The 19,388-nt window shown below is 51.6% G+C and overlaps 8 protein-coding genes across 8 annotated transcripts; 5 read left to right on the top strand and 3 right to left on the bottom strand.

Moving 5' to 3' along the window:
• Positions 1–2,340: 2,340 nt before the first annotated feature.
• BDZ99DRAFT_479695 (uncharacterized protein) lies at positions 2,341–3,028 on the top strand (the record flags this gene model as incomplete). The annotated part of the gene is made up of 3 exons (XM_033722275.1): positions 2,341–2,461; positions 2,605–2,673; positions 2,835–3,028. The coding sequence occupies 3 exons, from the start codon at positions 2,341–2,343 to the stop codon at positions 3,026–3,028; spliced, it is 384 nt and encodes a 127-aa protein (XP_033573407.1).
• A 1,261-nt stretch (positions 3,029–4,289) lies between these two features.
• On the bottom strand, positions 4,290–6,073 carry BDZ99DRAFT_449187 (uncharacterized protein; the record flags this gene model as incomplete). The annotated part of the gene is made up of 3 exons (XM_033718104.1): positions 4,290–5,427; positions 5,587–5,866; positions 5,917–6,073. The coding sequence occupies 3 exons, from the start codon at positions 6,071–6,073 to the stop codon at positions 4,509–4,511; spliced, it is 1,356 nt and encodes a 451-aa protein (XP_033573406.1). The 3' UTR covers positions 4,290–4,508.
• A 1,444-nt stretch (positions 6,074–7,517) lies between these two features.
• BDZ99DRAFT_449184 (uncharacterized protein) lies at positions 7,518–9,500 on the bottom strand. Its single transcript, XM_033718103.1, has 3 exons — positions 9,123–9,500; positions 8,454–9,072; positions 7,518–8,398 (listed from the first exon to the last, which is right to left on the bottom strand). The coding sequence occupies exons 1-3, from the start codon at positions 9,171–9,173 to the stop codon at positions 7,659–7,661; spliced, it is 1,410 nt and encodes a 469-aa protein (XP_033573405.1). The 5' UTR covers positions 9,174–9,500; the 3' UTR covers positions 7,518–7,658.
• Positions 9,501–10,711: 1,211 nt separating this feature from the next.
• BDZ99DRAFT_95044 (uncharacterized protein) lies at positions 10,712–11,742 on the top strand. Its single transcript, XM_033729059.1, has 2 exons — positions 10,712–11,281; positions 11,343–11,742. The coding sequence occupies exons 1-2, from the start codon at positions 10,941–10,943 to the stop codon at positions 11,662–11,664; spliced, it is 663 nt and encodes a 220-aa protein (XP_033573404.1). The 5' UTR covers positions 10,712–10,940; the 3' UTR covers positions 11,665–11,742.
• Positions 11,743–14,208: 2,466 nt separating this feature from the next.
• Positions 14,209–14,565, top strand: BDZ99DRAFT_479691 (uncharacterized protein; the record flags this gene model as incomplete). Its single annotated transcript, XM_033722274.1, has 1 exon — positions 14,209–14,565. One exon carries the CDS (start codon positions 14,209–14,211, stop codon positions 14,563–14,565), a length of 357 nt encoding a protein of 118 aa, XP_033573403.1.
• Positions 14,566–15,221: 656 nt separating this feature from the next.
• BDZ99DRAFT_523885 (uncharacterized protein) lies at positions 15,222–15,952 on the bottom strand (the record flags this gene model as incomplete). Its single annotated transcript, XM_033725847.1, has 4 exons — positions 15,222–15,230; positions 15,298–15,449; positions 15,594–15,699; positions 15,920–15,952. The coding sequence occupies 4 exons, from the start codon at positions 15,950–15,952 to the stop codon at positions 15,222–15,224; spliced, it is 300 nt and encodes a 99-aa protein (XP_033573402.1).
• Positions 15,953–16,122: 170 nt separating this feature from the next.
• On the top strand, positions 16,123–17,442 carry BDZ99DRAFT_479690 (uncharacterized protein; the record flags this gene model as incomplete). The annotated part of the gene is made up of 4 exons (XM_033722273.1): positions 16,123–16,176; positions 16,541–16,592; positions 16,932–17,024; positions 17,303–17,442. The coding sequence occupies 4 exons, from the start codon at positions 16,123–16,125 to the stop codon at positions 17,440–17,442; spliced, it is 339 nt and encodes a 112-aa protein (XP_033573401.1).
• A 979-nt stretch (positions 17,443–18,421) lies between these two features.
• BDZ99DRAFT_466009 (uncharacterized protein) lies at positions 18,422–19,231 on the top strand. The gene has a single exon (XM_033720676.1). It carries the CDS (start codon positions 18,506–18,508, stop codon positions 18,752–18,754), a length of 249 nt encoding a protein of 82 aa, XP_033573400.1. The 5' UTR covers positions 18,422–18,505; the 3' UTR covers positions 18,755–19,231.
• The last annotated feature ends 157 nt before the right edge of the window (positions 19,232–19,388 follow it).

Raw genomic sequence — 19,388 nt, 5'->3', positions numbered from 1 at the left:
CTCGCTCTAGGAAATCGACGCAGGCGCGCAGGATATCCTTGGTACGCTCTATCCTCCTTTTCCTCCCCCTGACCTTTCTCTCCTCCCTTTGGTCTACTTGTCCCTCCGGGAAAGTGACGCAGGCGTGGAGCGTCTCCTCGTACTGCTCCATCCTCACCCCGATCCTCCTCCTCCTCCTCCTCCTCCTCCCCCTCCTGGTCTGTTTGCCCTTCCAGGAAAGCGACGCCGGCGTGAAGCGCCTCCTCGTACTGCTCCATCCTCCTGGTCTGTTTGACATTCCAGGAACTCGACTCTGGCGCGAAGCGCCTTCTCGTTTTAGGCCATCCTGTAGCCCCTTTTCTTCCTCTTCAATCCGATTGAGGATTAGGTCTGGATGAGTGTGGATTCACCGGCCGGCTGATAGAGGGATCGAGAACTGGATGGATTACTGCCCACGCTGCGGGCGGGGGAAGAAGGGAGGTCCTCCAGCAATATCGAAACCTACACCTGATCTGAAGGACTAGCTGTAGCGACAAGTAGAAGAGATGCACAGATAAGCTCGGGAGTCAAGGGAAGCATTAAAGCTCCTGCCAGGCTTGATGAAGAAGCTAAGTGTGTCCAAGGAGGAGTCGGCGTGGTGTTGATGAGGGAAGAAGAACGACCTCGAATCGCAAGTTTACAGGCTCGATGCGACACAACTAAATTAGGTTCTAATTGTAATAGGCCAGGCCAAGAACCTATTTCGTGCAGGCTTGTAAAGGTAGTGCTCTTGGTCTGTCTACAAAGGCTCTGCCATTTCATCCTCTGTAAGCTGTCCACTTTCTTGCGTAATAGGGCTGTTTATTAGAACAGGATGTTGAGGTCAGTGAAAATCGAAGAAAGACTAGATCCGCTTCATACACTGATCCACCATAGCAGGAACAATAGGACCGCGCAATAAGCAACAAGGCTGATTACCTAGCTCACTCACAATCCACAGTGAGTTCTCCTAGGCAGTCCCCCGGGCAGTCTCCGGGCAGTGTACTCTCAGCGTACACTTTTCGGCCCCGTCTACGCTAAAGTCAGGATCTAGACGTAGGTCTCTGTACACGCATCTGCTTAAGATCCTCTAATAAGTCATTCAAAAACTGGAATCCGACAGTTTTGGAAAGCCTGATAGTTCTCTGGCCCACCTCAGACGAAGTTAGGATAGACTGTCACTTTACATCCAACGGAGCCACGGAGCCTAGCAGTCCACAAGTGCGTGCGAATGTCTATTCTGAAGATTTCCCATTATTCTTAGGCATACACTCGCTTGTGTACACTGGCCTAGCACGCTTAGGGTCTCCCGGTTTACTATAAAATTTGGTGAGGTGATAGTTTGGACAAGCCTAATAGCTCTCTGGGCCACCTCAAACGATATCAGCTTAGACTACTGAGCCTACCAGTGTTGCGAGAGTGCCTTAGTGGAGGTACAGCCAGGTGGGCAGAAAATGTACAATGAGAGTGTACTGCTCTAAGACCGCCCGGAGTTCTAACAGCTTTCTCTCTTAGGTAAAGCTGGGCTTTGACTTCACCCGCCTCTCTTAAAACCGTCGACTTCTAACTTCGTAGTAACGCTCTCATGTAAATCGCCTTGCCAGAAGTTTGGGCACATTCCCTCACCACCGTTTGAGGTGCTTTGGCGTATCATAAAAGTTTCGCTAAGAGGTAAAGGTCTCAAGAACTCAGGTTGCAGCACTACAACCTAGGATCAACAACTCATATGCCAGAAAGCTACTCTCCGAACATCAGCTGTAGAGAACCCAGCTGAAATCTCAGCTGTAGAGAACCGAGCTGAAGCCTCAGCTGTGCAGGGCTCATCTGAACTTACTAGCGCGCCACCCTGGGGGTGGCCCCCTTCCTTCCCCTAGTATATATACAACTAGCTAGACGTCTATAGAAATCAGAGTTCACATCAATTTCAACCTGAGTCAAGAGCTTAAATCAGAGAAGCTTCATGTGCTTACAGTCAGTACACTTAGCCGCTATTTATGGTACCCCAGCGCATTATCATATCCCCGGAACAGATCAACCGACGACGTGCTTAAACCTGTATCCTAATACTGTAGTAGAAGTCTTTCATTAATCTAGTACCAGGTAGGGCGCTTAAGTGCCACCGTATGGGCGCACTATAGTGAAGTATCAATATAGAGGTCTTCAATCGTGTCGGGCTCTGAAAGTGCCTATTGTGATGAGTGTTGGATAGCACTTCACTTCAATTTTCACCAACCTCGAAACTATGTGACTAAGCTAAGCGAGCTTTGCAGAATATAGTAGCATTGTACGGCTATTATAGGGTAGTATAGCATGCTGATGCATAGAATGATAGAAGACACCGAGATGACCGAAGGCCCGGCCGGCACGGCCTTCGAGGACCAGAAGGACGAGGCCGAGAAGTCCGAGGAGGAGCCCGAGGAGGAGGCTGAGGAGGAAGAAGAGGCCCCTGCCCCCGATCCCTTCGGTTAGCGCTGTCCTAAACTTCTCACTTAACGACTTCATCTATATCGGCCTTTGATACTTCATTGTCTCTTGTAGAAGTGAAGTGTTAAGTAGCCATATAAGGTTGTCGTTGCTATATGTTGTATAACAAAACAATATATGTAGTCTTCGCGCCAAATGGCAATGGCGCTTCTTGCGTCATCTACAAGGGTGGCTCCCTTCGCCGACCAAACGGTTAGTTGAAATTATTCCCTTCTCTTATCTACCAGTAATCTACTCTATAATATGTCTCTTAAGCTTTAAAGACGAATCTTAAAAGGTTTAAGGAACGGCATAACAGTAGAGAACTAGTCTAGATGCTTGTAAAGTAGAGTGCTAATGTGTAATGTATATAGTCATCGACAGGGATACTCCTGTCCAAGTGGGCCGCCGCAAGATGGCGAAGCTGGAGGCGGAGAATTTTCGCATGAAGCGGAAGATAGACGAGCTAGAGAAGGAGATTAAGAAGGTTTCCGCGCTTGAAAAGCGCACTAAGTACCTGGAGGACTGCATGGAGGCTCTGCTAGGAGAGAAACTCGGCTCCTATTAAGTCTTTAAAATACTTATACATACTGGCATGATAGAGAATGAAAGTTTACCGTGAAGAGCACGTGTTTGCATGACTATCTAAATAAGTTCTTTAATAAGCGATTATCTAAATCTCTAAATGCTCCAACCTAAGTATTTATCTATTCCAACGATATATAATATTGAACCTATATCTAATAGTCTAATATACCCTCTAGTAGACTAGCATAAGACACTAATCTCTTAAGAGCTCTGTGTGTTTCATAGATAGTCTGTCATAGATACTATCTAATAACAAGAGTTTAAGCTACGATTACAACGACTTGTCAAGTTACGTTGTAAGCTGCGTAACATACTATGTAGGTACGCTTACCGTTCGCGTTGTGAATCTCCGTCCTCGTACGTATATTAAGGTAGCTCGCTAATTCAAGATTTATTACGTAGACGCATAAGCTCCCTGCGCACTATAACATTACCTCTTCGCCTTCACCCGAGTCTATATCTTACCCTCTACACTCTTGCCTCGGCCATCCAGCAAGAATAGACCAATCTAGTAAATTTGAAACATATTTTGCCAAAGGTGAAGAAAGTTAAGGCCTTCGAATTCGAGTGTTGGGCAGATGGATCCTATCTAGACAATTTCAAGCGTAGAGAAGCACTCCAACCTCTAAACCTCGAAGAATCCTTCAACGCGCCATCAGAGCTTGAGCTACAACACAAAACACGCCCAGGATTGCCTGACCTAGGAAAGAAGCTTTCTTCCCTTGTGGCATGCATCACGTGATGGGTGCAGTACCTGAAACGCGTCTCACGCCGCGCAGCACCACTCTCCCAAAACACCAGCGTTACACCAAGATACGTCTACAGGAGGTCATCCTGCTTTCTAATGTTCGTAATCTAGAAGGGGCTGAGGGTACCGTGTGTACAGTACTAGGTCACAAGTCTGGGCACCACACGGAGTTTATCACTGCTTGACTTCAGTCTTGCATACTTGACACCACTGTGAGGACCAGCCCAGAGAGTAAGCAACCTGTTGGCCAAGAGGCAGTCCAATTTACAACTACTTGAAACTTGACATCGTGCCTAGATTTTTGAAAATCTATGGGAGTACCCCTAGCAGTGGTAAACGGGTGTGCACAGACTTATAGCCTGTCGCTGTGAAGACGGAGGAATTTCGATGCACCGTCTGTAGAGCCTAGCCAGTCTCTAGGCGTGCCAAAATCATTCACGTACGTACCGTCTGAATAGTTGAAAATGCATCGAAGGACCTCAAGCAGTGATATGAAGGTGTACGCAGATTCATGTCCTAGTACTATACAGTCCGTAGAATACAATTCAGCGCTCATGAAATTACCAACCCGCCCGTCCAAACCCCACAAGCATGCATTTTTCAACAAAGCAGCTACTCAGTAGTCTTCTTAAAGTTTTGATAGGACCCAAGTGTCTCTCCCAGCACAGCCTCCATGCAGTCCTCTAGGTGCTTAGGGCGCTTTTCACACGCACTACAACACACTCGTCCTCATCTTCCCATTCAGAATCTCACTCGGCACCAGACTCCGCGTGCTCATCCGCACCTCCTCCCCAGGATGCTGCCGAAACACCGTCGCGGTGGTCACGCTCGTCAGCGTAGTGCTGGTATCGTGGCGCTGATGCTTCGTCATCGTTCCCCGATTCCCACCAACGCCACCGCCTACGCCCACACTGGCTCGCAGATTAGCCACATTCTTTGGCAGCAACGGGACCTCAGGGATTTGTGCGGCCTCATCGTCGGTGTCCACGTAAGCGGAGCCTTGGGTGCGGATCTGGTCGCGCAGCCGCTGCTCCTCGACGCGCGATGCCTGCTGGTCGACCCACGAATCGATAGTGCGGAAGCGGGGGACAGAGGAGCGGAACGTTGCGACGCTGTCGCGAGGTGGCACTCTCCCGGTGGGTGTGGGCATAGCTGAAGATCTTGCCGCCGAGGCGGGAGTCTGCGGCGGCGCGGGAGTCTGCGGCGGCGCGGGAGTCTGCGGCGGCGCGGGCGTCTGCGGAGCTTGACTGTTAGTCCAGCTGAAGCGGGAGATCATTTGCGGTTGCACGAGCGCTGTGCCTGGCTTAGGGCCTGGATTGGAGTAGCTGCGATTGAAGAGGAATTGCCGGAAGGATGGGGCGGGTTGGACGTTCAGTGGGGCCGGCATGGCGGCAGGTTCGGGGTACTGGAGTTCGGAGGAGATATTGGAGAGGGAACGGGTGTTGTGGGTTGATGCACTTTGCCGCTGCGTCTGGAAGGGGAGAATAGGAGATGAGGGTGTCTCGCTGATGTCGCGGTTATGCGAGTTAGAGCGAGATGGACGGGGCGAAGAGTCGAGGAGGAAACTTCGCTCTTGGCTCCTATTGCGGTTTATGCCGGTTTGCCTAGTCATAACGGGGTGGCGGTCCAAGCTAGTGAGGTGTCAGCAATTATGATGATAAGTGATAGATAGAAAATGCGATTTGCGATGTTGCATGGAACTTGAAATTGAAGGATCTCTCTTTTGGGGACAACAGATAATGTAAATATCACATGAATGAATATTGGAGATCATGCTTTGATGTACGTACCTTTGCGTATCCGAGAAGGGATTCTGGGAAGAGTTTGAACCAGCCCGTCTGATGATTGGACGAGGCGTGATTGGCAGAGCCTTCATTGAGCCCTGGTCAAATGGCTCAGTGCGACCCCAAGCATAGGCTGGTGTTGTCCAATTCCGGACTGCAGTTTGAGGCTCTTTTGGTTTGGATCGTCTTCGGTACTTCACTTTCGCGAAAACGTCACTAGACGTGAGACCTCGCTTCTTCATAATGTAGAAGGCGAAGAAGAGTAAGATGACAATAATAGTCGCACCTATCCATTGTGAGCAGAGGTTTTGGAACTGTTAGCTTGCGCATACATACCAATTGACCCAGCGGCAATCAACAGATGTTCCGTTGTTGGAGATAACCCGCCCTTGTGATGTGGTGGTGGAGGCGGCGGTGGTAAGATGGTAACGAAGGTTTCGGTAGCAGGCTGGGCTACTAGTCCGGTGGTAGTTGGTTCAAGGGTTTTCACCATAGTCAGATGCATCTAATTGAGTTAGCATCTCTCACTACTGGGTGAATGACGGCTCCAACTTACACCGTAGTCATTTTCACTACTATGCTTATAATCTCCTCCAACAGACGTCGAAACCGCCTTTTCTTTCTCAGTTGGGGTTGGCGCCTTGGTTGTTACTGGTGTTGGGGGTTCATCGTCCTCAGAATCGCTGTCCAACTCTTCGGTCTCGTCGTCGCGTGGTGTGATATAGCTAGTAGTCACAACATATCTAACCCTATTGTCCAAGCCACGGCGCCTTGCTATGGGCATTTTCACTTCGATTTACAGGTTCGGGGTGTCGAAACGGATATGGATCCGTCGATCAGGCGGCTCGCGGCTCGATTGACTCCACGAACAACATCTGATCGGACAACTGAGAGATGCTAAAGAAATAAGGTGCAATTGGAAGTCCAGTCAGGACCAATAGGTATCGAAGAGAAAAGAGTGCGGTATTATTAGGCGTAGCGCAGACCGGCTGCGGGCGAAGACACGGAAAGGAAGAAAGAATGGACAAGTTTCGAGGGGCGAAGTCTTGGAGACGCTGGGAGGGAGCGGGAGGGCGGGCATATGAGGGCACGCATGAACAGAGTGGGCCATGAGTCGGCCATGGAGCCACTTGGGTTTGAGGCAATGGGGTAACCTGGACGTGCACGCTGTGATCGAACAAGGCGCTTTTTGCAGCCAAACAAGAGGCAGCGTAACCACGAAAGGAAGCATCATTTGCCGACAGCGCAGGCCAGGCAGAGTACTTGCCTGCTTCGAGCGAGGTCTCACGTCGCCAGCGTGAGGCGCGGTCGTTGCGTTGACTTGTCTGAAGCTAGCCCCTGGGCCAGGGGCACCATCGCGTCTCAGAGCTGGGGAGGCTGTTTCAAGGCATGCCTTCGTGGCGGAAGGGGGCAGATCAAACAGCCAAGCTAGCTTGTGGATGTGGAGAGGCCCCGCGGCAGTTGTCGTGATAGATCACGGGAGCGCAGCGTGGTGTTGATTGATGGTGATGTTTGTGGTGGAGAATGATCTGCCAACGGCACGGGTAGGGATCCCGCCCGAAGACGGGACTGCTAGCTGTGCCACTGCTGCGCCACTTTATGAAGCGACAGGCATTCCGATCTAAATAGGTGGGAACGTTGGGTATATATAGTAGAAGAGCTTGCGTTTCCTTTATCACAAGCTTGAAAGATCACTTGGAGGTCGAATGCTTGTGATACATGTGATGGAAGCCCTAATTCGTAGAAGAAGCAAGGCTCGGTCTTACGTACGCGCTACTCCCTAGGGCAACATTTCAGTCAACGCTAAGCGCTGTCTGTGCTTCAAAACTGGTGTTATATACGAAGTGACCCCCGGGACATCTTCTGTTCTTCCTGGGTCGCTAGTTCGTTTTCCCTTAGACCTCAACCTTATATTCACGACCTGAACCGGAACGCCTCGACACTCATGAACAAATCAAATATGCTAATTGATCTAATGCTGGGCTAATTGGACAGGTTCCTTTCCATATTTACAGATTTACAAGTACTCGCTGTGACTATGCCGCAACTCCCACTGAAGTGCTACGATCAACGATCTATCATCTTGGCAACAAAGATTCCATCTCCACGCTTTGACCAGCCACAGCCGCCGCGTTGCTCTCCTCGTCCTTCTCGTCGTCATCTCTCTTCGGGGACACAGCTACCGGCTCGTCTTTGACACCGCAGATAGTCTCTTCGAGCCATTTCGTCGCAGATCCACAGCGCGGTTCGATTTTCTGCTGCCACAAATGCGCCAACGCGAATAGTACTGCCAAAAATACCGGGAGCAGAAGGAAGAACTTCGGCGCAGAAGGTATTGGAAACCTCTCAAATTCCCTCACTACTTTCCCATTCTCGTCCTTTTCTTGGTACAAGGTCGGCGCTACAAACGCGTATAGAATCCAATTCAGAAAGGAACGAAGCAGCGGTCCATGAATGAGGTAAATCGGGAAGCTGTGGGCGCCGAGCCAGAGAAGAACCGGGTGGGAGAATATTTGCTGCAGCTTCGCCGACAGGATGATGCTGAGCACCAACAAGACGATAGCTATGGTGTAGAAGAAGCTCTCGTACTCGGCTCCTTTGGGAAAGATGAGCTTGCCTAGAGTCCACAGTGCGTTTGACCAGGGCTGCCATGAGGGTTTATTGACAGGATAGCTCATCAGATACCAGGCGAGCAAGACCCCGAAGAATGGTAGGAGGCGATAGACCAGGCGTCGGTTGACGGAGAAATTGATAATGCCCGGTATCATGGATAGCTCGGTTAAGAGTGCGCCGCTATAAACTGGCAATCCCATATGGGCTGTCACACAAGTTAGTTATTTGATCCTCCCCGAGTATGGCTGTAGAATACTTACTATCCTTCTTTGACCAGGAAAATAGGATCATGGCAGAGAAGATGAGCATCCGGTATCTGGGCGTCGCACGCACTGTTGCTAGGAGCAGCACGTAAAGAGCCAAAGACCCTTTCAAAAAGAAAGTCATCGCCCACTGGTTTTTGTCCAACACATTCCTCCCTGTTGCCCAGGTGGTATAGATGGAAGAAAAGAGTCTACAGATTGCCCCATGAATAGAGGTGCTTGGCAGTGGGCTTGTGTCGACCATCCAAGCAGACTCCACCATCCCTCCGATCTTGTAACCCCCAGCCTCGCATATTATCCAGCTGAAGAATGTTGCGACCGTGCAAGGGAGCACTAGTCTAGCCGAGCGACGGAAGCAAGAGCTTGCGAGGCTAGACAAGGCTGCATCGACGCGGCCAGCGCGCCCTTGCTTGATGGGTTTGAGGGCATTGACGAAGCCGGTGAGAACGAGGAAGGTGACGACCCAGGGAGAACCTTGCGCAAAGATTCTGATGAAGGGTAGGTTGTAGAAGGCAGGACGAGTGTCCTTGGTGCGAGTAGGATGGTCCAGCCAAGACGCATATCCGAGGGTAAGGTGAGAGGTTACGACGAAGAAGGCCGCCATTCCCCGTAGACCCTACTCAGGCAATCAGCAGAGCCCTTTGTACTGTAGTTCAGGAAACGTACATCAGCCCACTTGGTGTCTCGCAAAAGAGGCGCGAGTTTGAGGTCAGTCATGTTGAGGACCTAGTGAAAGATTAAAGGCAAGCATGCACATTAAAAAAGGTGAGTTGAAGCGCAAACGAAAGCAGCAAGAGGAGAGGAGAGCTCTATGTGGGCATGGGGAATATCTGCTTCCTTTCCAAAGCCGAGGCGGTATTGTCGTAAAGTGTGAGGCGTTTAGAAGACGAGTAGGCCAACCGCTGCTCTGAATTCAAAGGGAAAGTAAACGAAGGAAATGATTCAAGGGTGTCACATAATGTTGACAGATGTAAATAGGATGGCAGGGCCCCAGTTTTGAAAACGGAACAAAAGTGCGTGCCTCAGCTGCACATGAAAGGGTTCTGGGCGCTGCATCAGCAGATCCAGCCGTGTGCGGCGAACGGCTGCATGGCCAAGACTTCCGCTATCAGAAACCATCCTTCAGCCGAAGCTGAGGCGCTCAGGACGGAGCATGCAATCTGTTTGGCGCTGGCTGAATGGTTGCGCAGGTCGATGTACCAGGCACGGATGCGTCCAAGAGTCTTGGCTCCCGGAGGAGAGTATGGGATCCGCATGAAATGTGGAGACGCGCGTTTCACTTTGTGTATCCACGGGAACGTGCATTTGCAACAGTTCAGCGTCACGGGTTTCAGTGTATTCGTAGCTCACGATCAGTGGAGGAATCGGGGCGTCTTGCTAGTTGAGTGCAAACGCAGACTAGTGGTGGCACTAGAATCGCCGCCATCCAGAGTGAGGATGTGATCGGGATTACCTACGATAGTCTAATCGCACGTGACTGTATTGGAGTTCCCTAAATAACACACCGTGCATCTTCACTGTGGATGACAAGGGTGATTAGTCTGCATCATTCAAATACGTGCTATTCGCATCAAGTCAGATTTCTCCCCGGGACTACGAGGAGCGAAAGCCAAGTAGCTGTTTGCGGTACCAGCCTTGGCTGCAAGCGATCTTCCGAGGCTCCCCTGTGATTTTGAGGAGAGCTTGAAGTTCTCGAACATCGCCCGCCCATCTTCTCTCCATCCTTACAACAGGTTGAGGGTTGAGGCTGTTGCGCACCCGCAGAAAGACACCGTTACCAAGGTACGAAAGGCTTGCGCCTCAGTTGCCCGGGCAGCCCGCCACTGCCAAGGTTCGACCTCGGGAAATGCCTGCGCTGCGCCACAAGGGCACTCTTGGGAACGCAAACCGCTCAGCTGCGGTCAGGATGCCTCCGATCACAACATGCAGACGCCGCCCGTTGCGTGCTTGCCGCCCGGGCTCTCGGCACCAGTTGGCCAGGCCCCGCCGAACTGCCGGCCGGAGCAGCCGATGTCATTGCTGAGCGCCGAGATGGCCTCCAACCGTGGAAGGCGACGAGGTTGTATTATACGGCGCGAATCAGCCTCGACACCTCCTGCAGTGCGCCGATGGTTCCTAGAGTACGGTAAGCAGGAATTCACAACCGTTCCCAGGCTGTACATCACATCCCAAGTCGGGCAAGAGTTCGTCGCGGGGCTGAGTCCAGTCCAGCTAAACAAGCGTGCTCCGCCGCAGTACGTAGTGTAATTTCAGTCATCATCATCAGGTGCTGGGGGGGTATCGACGCCCGTATAAATCAACCCCACCTTCTCTCCAACGCCACTCCATCGTCCCTTCACTCCATCTCCAACCATTGTGCATCATCTGAATACCAACTCTTCCATCAAGCCCTATCTCGTTACCCCTCCAACCCAATTGACGCCCCCTCGGATACACCACCCTTAACTCCGCACCCCGCTTCTCACCCCTCTTCTCACCACCACAATGTCCGACCCATACAACCAGTACGGCGGCCAGTACAATCAGTACCCGAACCAGTACGGCTCGCCCGCGCCCAGCCAGTACGGCCAGGGCTATCCTCCGCCTGATCAATCGCAACAGCAAGGCGGATACGGGCAGTCGCCAAATCCCTATGCTAGCAGCCACTCGCCCGTCCCGCCCGGGCCGCCACAACAGACATACAATCCTCAGGGCCAGGGATATCCAGACCAGTATGGGTCGCCGCAGCAGCAGGGCTACGGACCGCCAGCCCAAGGCGGCTTCCAGCACAGCCAGAGCCATAGCCCTGCACCATACCAGGATCCCTACCAGCAGCAGAACCAAGGGTACGCTATGTCTCAGGTCGTCGATTCTCGCAGTTCACAAGCTAACACCTCCCTTGCGTAGCTATCAACAATACCCGGGCGCTCAGGCCGCCAACCAATTCCCACAGCAGGGCGGGTACCAAAACAGCCAGGCGCCATACGACGCCAATAACCCGAACCAATACGGCCAAGCCCATCAAGCCGGCGCATACGGCTCCACAGACCCCGGCGCGCAGCAGGAGGGTGATCGCGGACTGATGGGTGCTCTCGGCGGCGGTGCGGCAGGCTACTTCGGCGGTAATAAAATGGGCGGCCATGGCATCATTGGAGCGCTCGCTGGTGCCGTTTTGGGTAGCAAGTTGGAGGACAAGCACAAGAAGCCCAAGAACAACGGTGGATACTAGTGACGCAAACCCGCACCAAAGTGCCCACCAGAGATGCTATTTCCTTCACTGTCATCTGATTTCTGGCGTTTCGGCATGTATCCATCCAATATGATGGGTAGACGGTCGGTTGGGATGGCCTAGGAATCGGTAATCCCATGGCGAAAAGCCTATGAACTGCTTCGATAATGGTACATACATTTAATCGAATACCGGCGTACTGTCTCCGTTCACTAAGAGGTGGTCACTCTATTCCGTCCAGCTTACGAAGTATAATAACGTCCATTGAGGCACCCTAAGCAGTGGTAAAAATGTGCACAGACTAACAACCTACTCTTGGTAACGCCTGGCCGCGACGTTCCCCAAGCACCATCCTTGACCCTCTCGATCTTCACTGGGACCAGCATCCAGCAACCTTGTGTTTGAGACCCTCTGTTCCAGTTCGGGTTGATGGCCATCAAGGAGGAAATCCCGATGATTGCCAGCATCGCTGATAGTTGCCCTTCCAATAAGTCAGGAGCGCTTCAAATAGTGTAAACTAATGAGAGTTACTGCAGAAAACAATTCCGCTCCCGAAATGTTTCATGTTGGTGTGTGCAGTTGTTGAGTATGTTAAGCTGCTTCATACATCACAAAAACCTTCATCTTGCAATCCAACTGGTGCTCTCATCTAAGAATAGTTTAGTGTCATCCTTCGACCCCAATCTCACCTGCATCATCCTCCAACTCCAACATCAGACACGCAACCATCGTCAAACCCAACCTCATCATCTCCGTTTCATCTCCCCAAGATCGCAAAGATTCCCAAATTAACCGGCCCCGTCGTCCCACGTAATACTGCAACAGCCCCGCCAACCGCCACGCCATCCTCCTGAAACACGAAACAAAACACCAATCCTGGACCCATTCAGCATTCCTTCGACTGCCGATCGCGCCTTCGATGACAGACACGTAGATTCTATACTTGCCGCTTACGCTCCCAAGGCTCTCAGCGGCGAAACAGCACAACAGCATCTGTCTGATTGCGTATATTTCTGATTAGGCTAGACTGCGATGGCCGCGTGGACGCATGATGTTAGTTAAAAGGTGAGTGGTTTTGATTGAATGCTGACGCGGTTGTGTTTTGAACTAGCGGAGGTGCCGTTGGGCTGTTTTTGCGCGGAGTATTCGTATAGTGACTGGTTTGCTGGCCACACGTCTATGCACACTGGTTTACCACTGCTAGGAGTGCCACCATGGGATTCCCGTAATCTAGGCGCGATGTCAAGTTTCTTACAGCGAGTTCTGAGCTGTCTCTTGACGAAACGTCTTCCTAGCAACGGGAGTGTTCCTAACAGCGGTGTCTAGCTTGCGAAAGCGGCACTTAAGCAGTAATATCTATGTGCTCATACTTATGGCCTAGTGGTAATCCAGAAGTGCCTGCACTGTCCTAGGACACAAATCTGGGCACGCCGTATTTCCATCTCTTCCAGATTTATGATGATGTGTTGAAGCACCACAGACAGTGGCCAAGTAGGTCGACCGTAAGCGCATAAAACCTCTCAAATTTAGGCTCTTTAGGCCCTTCCATCTTGTCCTTTTTTTTCAATACGCTGAAGAACCTCAAACGATGGTGAGCGAGCTTGCCTCGACTTATAGCAGGGCATAGCCAATCTCTTACGCTACAGTACTATGACACAACTTTCAGCGCGCCGTCTTTCTCATCTTGTCCCAATTTATGGTGAGCTGCTGAAGCACGACAAACAGCGGCAGGTAGGCCGACTGTTAGCGTGTGGAAACTCTCTGATTTAAGCTCTTAGAGACTTTGCATCTTCTAAAACCTTTGAGCATACGCCGAAGCACTTCTAACGGTGGTAACCAACCGTGCCCAGACTTTTGGCAAGGCACTGTAACACCTTCAGCGTCATGTCGCTTCGCTTTTGCTCCCTACCCAATGGATCTTAGGACCCTAGTTAATCGCTTTTCTACTGCTACTCCCAAAACAAATGACGAAGCCGTATAGAGAGCACTTCTACATTCCACTTTCGCCAGCTTCTCTCTTAAAGCCATTTTTTGCCACATCCCCTCTCCCAAGCTATGCTCCAAGGCCACAATGCGACATCGTAGCCGCCAGTTTGTCGCAGTCATTGGGACTACCGAGGGGAGTACAATTGTGTCTCCGTACCGGGAGGGGTTTTGTTAATTTGAGAGATAAGCTTTCCCACGGGGGGATGCTGAATTTCTATAGTAGTCTGCGTAAGTATTTGGAGATAGCAATACGATCGCGGTACTTACCTATCTGGCGTGCAAGTCTACTCTAGGGCGGGGCGCTATTGAGTTGAGAGGGAAGCAATCCCACGAGGGGATGCTGAATGTCTTGCCATGCTTCTAGCAGGAACACGCCCACCTCAACGTTTTAAACGGTAACGACGACACTTTATCTCAGCCTCATCTCCAACAGAACTCGAGAGCACCTTGGAAGGTGCAATCTTGCATCAAAGTGACCACGGGGGAATACAGGAACGCGACAATCAAAGCTCACACGAAAGCGACGACCACATAAGACAGAAAGACGCTAATGACAGAATGCAGCGACGCGATAATCAGAGCTTCAATCAAGGCGACAACGACTATATATTGCAGCAAAGCGATGACAAAAGCACACACCAAAGCGCCGACGATGTACCACTTATGCGGCGGGACGAAGTTGAAGATAAGGAAGAAAGCAATGAGGATGGCATACGACAGGACGAAGCTGAAGATGAGAAGGAATACAGTGAGGAGTGTAACGAGGAAGCCCTACATGCCTACACAGCTTTCCTAGAGCGACAAGTAAACGAGCTGCAGACGGAAGCTCGTGGATCTCACGTGGCGAGCATGTGGCTTGACATGCACCAATATACTCTACTGGCACTACCACTAACTCGCTATCAGTCTGTGTAGGTTGGTTTGCCGCTGTTGGACTCGCCCTGACACACTGTCTCAGATCTGAATATGATCGTTCTAGAAAGGCTATAAAGTTGCGGGGCCACCTCGGACAGCGGCGTCACGGGAGGCGTCGAATGTCCTCTCGGGCTGAGCGGAATAGCCGGGGTATTTTGGGACAGAAATGGAAGACGGACTGTGTATGTGGCTGATTACGCTGGTCTGCGATGGCCGTGGATACGTGTGATGTTGGTAAAGAGGTGAATAATTTTGATGGAGTGCTGACGTGAGTGTTTTGGACGAGTGAAGGTCCCAGCGAAGATGCCGGTAGGGCTTCTTTTGTGCGAAGGGTTCGTATGGTGACTGGCCGTAAGTCTATTATGCACACTAATTTGCCACCGAAACTCAAAACACGATGTAAAGGTTGATGCAGCGGATATCGGGCTGCCTTTTGACCAACCGGCCAACGATTAGGTGGGGCCACTCCTTACAATAGAATCGACCGAGCAGGATTGGGGCCCGAGCAGTGGTATCTTCGTCTATCCTAAACTTATGACCTATCATTTTAAGTGGACTAAGAAAGACAAGACATCCTCCTCATCAAACTCTCCGACTAAGATGGCTTTCATTCGAGAGAAGCGAAGCGCCGAGATATCACAACATGGAATTGCAAGTTAGTGAACCTGCCAGGTGCTTAGCACGGCAATCTCCATACTCTGTGCTACTAGTGTATGGGAGCCTTCTTAGAACGTAGTCTCCCCCAAACTTCTCCGCCTTCAGCTTTTCCACGCATTCTTCCAAATACTTGAGGTCTGGCATTTGAGCGCGCATATCCTCAATCTCCGCAGCTAGATCTTTCGCAGCCGCCTCCAGCTTCTCAACTCTCTCCTCTAGCGATGGTTCTATTCGATTACACGTTAGCATCTGGCTTTGCGCAATGCAGAATCATACATTGTGGCGAAGTCGCTTGTAACACAGAATTCTCAACGCCTTGAAGCGGACGTTGAGGGATAGGTGATCCGGGATAATGGGTGGCGAGAACTAACCTTCGGGCTCGGCCTTCTCGTCCTCCTTGGCCGGGGAAGCAGACGGGTCGGCGGCGGCGGAGGCGGAGGCAGCGCAGGCCTGGGTGTGGGTGTTGGAGTGGTTCTGCTATGAGATTTAGCATCGGCCTCAATGCGTCATGAGGAGATTGATACATGATGGCGGAGGTGGTGCCGGTTAGATGGAATTTCGCAAATCGGTCTGTATGATGGAGGGGAAAAAGAAGCAGGTCAGGCGCGAGAAGACAAAAGATCGCTTTGCTGGCTTAGTCACGCAGTAGTGATGATGATGGTGAATATCGCGAAGAAATCAGCGTCGTTCTGTCTACCGATTCAATATGAACGAGAATGAAGCAAGGCATCTGTTCAATCCGCACCTCTTCATTCTACTTGTACAACCTCCTCGAACTTGTGTATACTCCTCCGTCCCTTCTTGAGGTCCTCTAGTGCGTTATCACAGGTTTCAAAAAGACAGTTCTGCCAAGCCTGATAGCTCTCCAGGCCACCTCATCCGGTGTTAGACTGCCACTTCATGTTTAACAGAGGCACAGAGCTGGACGTTCCGTTTCATTCATACGGGGAACACGTGAGTAAAGAAAGACAGAGCTTCTGATTTTGTTTTACCCCTCGCACGCTGTGTATCCCTATTTGCCCCACTCTTGTAATTACTGGTTTGTTACCAGGCCTAAAAGCCCCGGGGGTTTAGAGCAGCATTACGAGTATATCCTTTGACTTTAGCAAGTGCCTTCAAGTGTTAATTGTGTGGTGAATGCGGTGAAGGTGGCTGTGTAGTCTGTTTTCTTCACCACTCTCGAGTCTTGAATCCCACGTGACCATCGACGCTAGCGAATCTTTGATATATCCACGTGCGAGCTTCCTCTCTTTCCTTTCCTTGGACCGAACGCACCGCACTGCCGCACCACCATCACGCCCTCAAACGTGCCGTCCAGTTCATCACCCAGGTGAAGGAGAACGGGTCTGAGAATCACCCGCACCAAGCCCGTACGCTGCCACGCTTCCTTCTGCCTGGAAGATGAAACTCATTCTGGTCTTAGAGAAAGAGGCCTCGCAAGAGGTACCCACCTGCCGCACCGCCGCCAGCTCTCCCCCCGGCCGCCCCTCCCAGCGCACCCGATCTCCCTGCGACCCTTGCCGCCCTCACACTGGCCGGCCCCCGCCCTCGCCCTCGTCTCCGGTTAGTCTATACTTAATCTGTCTACTTGACCTAGCCTATGAGGTCTATTCTGGGGTTCTACACGCTATGTGTTATGGATTCCTGAGTGGCTTCGTAGTATTGGCGTCGTAGTTAGTCTAGTAGTATGCTAACACGAGATATAATAGACGCTGCTGCTGCGGCCGGCGCACGTGCTGCTACCCAGGCCGAGAAGGGCAAAGTCCCTGCCGCCACCGCCGCCGCTGCTGCTGACCCTGCGGGTTAGTTTACCTTTGTTGAAACCAAAAAAAAAAAAAAATTGAAATGGCAGTTTGCTAACCGGTAGTTCTTAGGCAATCAAGTCGCCTCCGGGCGCGTCCAGAAGACGAGCCGCTGCGAGAGAGGTTGGTCTTTTGTTACTCTTTTCTTTGCTGGTTACCTACGTTAGCATGCCTTCTCTTCAAGCTTCTGGACCTGTCTTTGAGCTTTAGGGGAGCTGCTAGTGTTAGGAGAATTAGTACTGTGTAGAATAGAATGCTAACGCATGTTATTTAAATAGCCCGCCAGAAGATTACCACCGGGAACATCATGCGGATGGAGCAGGCGCTGGGCGAGCCCCGGCTGGCAAGGCGGAGAAGGAAGAAGAGAAGGAGGAGAAGGAGGTGGAGGAGTAGGAGGGGGAGTAGGAGGGGGAGGTGATGGAGGGGGTTGAAACGGCCTAAATATAATGATCTTGCTGAATGGAATTGTTGCCGACTCCCGCTAATTCAACGCATGCTTGCTATGTGATATAATCTGAATAGAGCAGAGAGTCCGCCCCCTCGAAGCCAAATTGGCGGAAAAGAACGACCTCATTGCGGAGTTGAGGAGGGAGCTGGCGGCCGCCCGCGCTGGGGAGAGAGGGGTGCGGTGGAGAAGGAGGACGAGGAAATGGAAGGTTGAGATTCTGTAGTATTGGCATCAGACTCGAGCCCATGTCTGCTAGAAGGCCAAGCTCGAGGGATACACTTGTAGTCGGCATTAGCGGACTGAGACAAGAATTGCAAGGCCGCATTGAAGGTGTGGACAAGCCACTGCGTGTTGACAAGCCACTGCGTGTTGACAAACCACTGCGTGCTGAGAAAGAGCACAAAATGTGCGAGAATCCATTCGACAGTGCCTTGCCATAGATATCCATACACGTTCCTCCCACTGTCTGCGGGGCTCCAACGAACTAATAGAAAACGGGAGCAGCAGATACATTTCCAACCTGCGTACACCCTATTGGCGCTGTCTGAGGTAGCCTCGCAAGATTGCTAGCTGTCCAAAATACCGAACTTCTCTGTCATTTGGAATGCTGAAAATACTATGAAGCTCTCACGCAAGTGGACGGATTTCAATGACGAGGCGTTGGAATACTGTTTTATTTAGTCTTCGAAGTCGCCAGAGAGGCCCTGGACCTTCCATTTTTCACCTACTCACCGGTCATTCTAGGGCTGTCTACGTGTGAAAGCAACCTGCGTATCGGCAACTGGTATACTCTGCTGCCTTCTCCACGTGTCCGTCTGTGCCACACAGCAACCCGCGCCCCTACAAGTTCCACGCCGCAGCGGCGTTGCACGTCCCAGACACCCGACATGTTCTTAAACCCCAACTTCGCAGGACAGCGTACCTACCAACAGCAAAACATCACTCAACCACTCGTAAGACTACCCCTCCTTTACCACCTGCATAGTGTCTCACATTCGCAGCACCGCATCAAACACGCTACCACTTCTTCGACATGAAGCTTCGTGCCTCCATCCTCGCCCTCCTCACCACCTTCACCATCCCCATCGCCGCCGGCCCGATCGGGTACGGCGTCTGCCAGGCCGGCTGCGCGGGACTCGTTATGGCTTGCTACAGCGCCGCGGGGTTCACCTGGGGTGCTACTTTGGGCGCGACGGCTCCGGCGACCATCGTCGCTTGCAACACGGCTTTTGGCTCCTGCCAGGCAGCTTGCGCGGCTGTCTTGTTGACTCCGACGCCTTAAGGAGGCCGATATGAGCGAAATTTCATGAAGTTCGATCGATGCTCGGCGTGCTTCGACGACGAATTGGGGACGCTTTTCGGGCGATAGGGCAGCTAGGCGCTGCTGGGATGTGGCACGGCGATTGGGGTGAAGGCTGGATGTCGATATGAGATTGCCTAACACACGCTCTTGACTTGTTGTGGTGATGCTTGATGAAGCTACTGGAAGACGGGTGATACTGCTACGTGTGCTCTAGCATGATGTCTTGAACGTAACCTGTATGTCATGGACGATGCCCTTGGAAGTAGGGCGTAGACATCCGCGTAGTCAGGGACGATGTACCCGTGGCTTTCGCGTAGTGCAAGTTTCTCGTTCCTCGAAATTTGCCCCACTTCCACCTAACTAGTTAGGTGGCCGCCATCTCAGTGCACCGGCCACCTCAACGCGTCAGTTGTACATAGATTATTTGACACCGTGATTGCTCCATCAACATCATGGATTTGACCTACAAATAAGAAGAAATGCGCGTGCAGGATGCATTGGCAGCCTTCCACAACAATACATTCCCCTCCCTACGAAAAGCTGCTGCCCATTATGGCGCCAAATACTCACGCGTCACAAATCGTGCCCGAGGCCTTCCACCACGGAATGAACG

Source organism: Mytilinidion resinicola (genome assembly GCF_010093595.1).
Source record: "Mytilinidion resinicola strain CBS 304.34 unplaced genomic scaffold BDZ99scaffold_16, whole genome shotgun sequence".
Classification (NCBI taxonomy): Eukaryota; Fungi; Ascomycota; class Dothideomycetes; order Mytilinidiales; family Mytilinidiaceae; genus Mytilinidion; species Mytilinidion resinicola.
The sequence above is the reverse complement of the archived record's forward strand: the minus strand, read 5'-3'. Positions and strand labels throughout refer to the sequence as shown.

Bases quoted from the DNA above. Each gene is read 5' to 3' on its own strand.
- BDZ99DRAFT_95044 (XM_033729059.1), top strand. From the start codon at position 10,941: ATGTCCGACCCATACAACCAGTACGGCGGCCAGTACAATCAGTACCCG. The intron at 11,282-11,342 runs GTACGCTATGTC...TCCCTTGCGTAG, and splicing joins TACCAGCAGCAGAACCAAGG to CTATCAACAATACCCGGGCG.
- BDZ99DRAFT_449184 (XM_033718103.1), bottom strand. From the start codon at position 9,173: ATGACTGACCTCAAACTCGCGCCTCTTTTGCGAGACACCAAGTGGGCT. The intron at 9,073-9,122 runs GTACGTTTCCTG...TTGCCTGAGTAG, and splicing joins GAGACACCAAGTGGGCTGAT to GGTCTACGGGGAATGGCGGC. The intron at 8,399-8,453 runs GTAAGTATTCTA...CTTGTGTGACAG, and splicing joins TTCCTGGTCAAAGAAGGATA to CCCATATGGGATTGCCAGTT.
- BDZ99DRAFT_466009 (XM_033720676.1), top strand. From the start codon at position 18,506: ATGAAGCTTCGTGCCTCCATCCTCGCCCTCCTCACCACCTTCACCATC.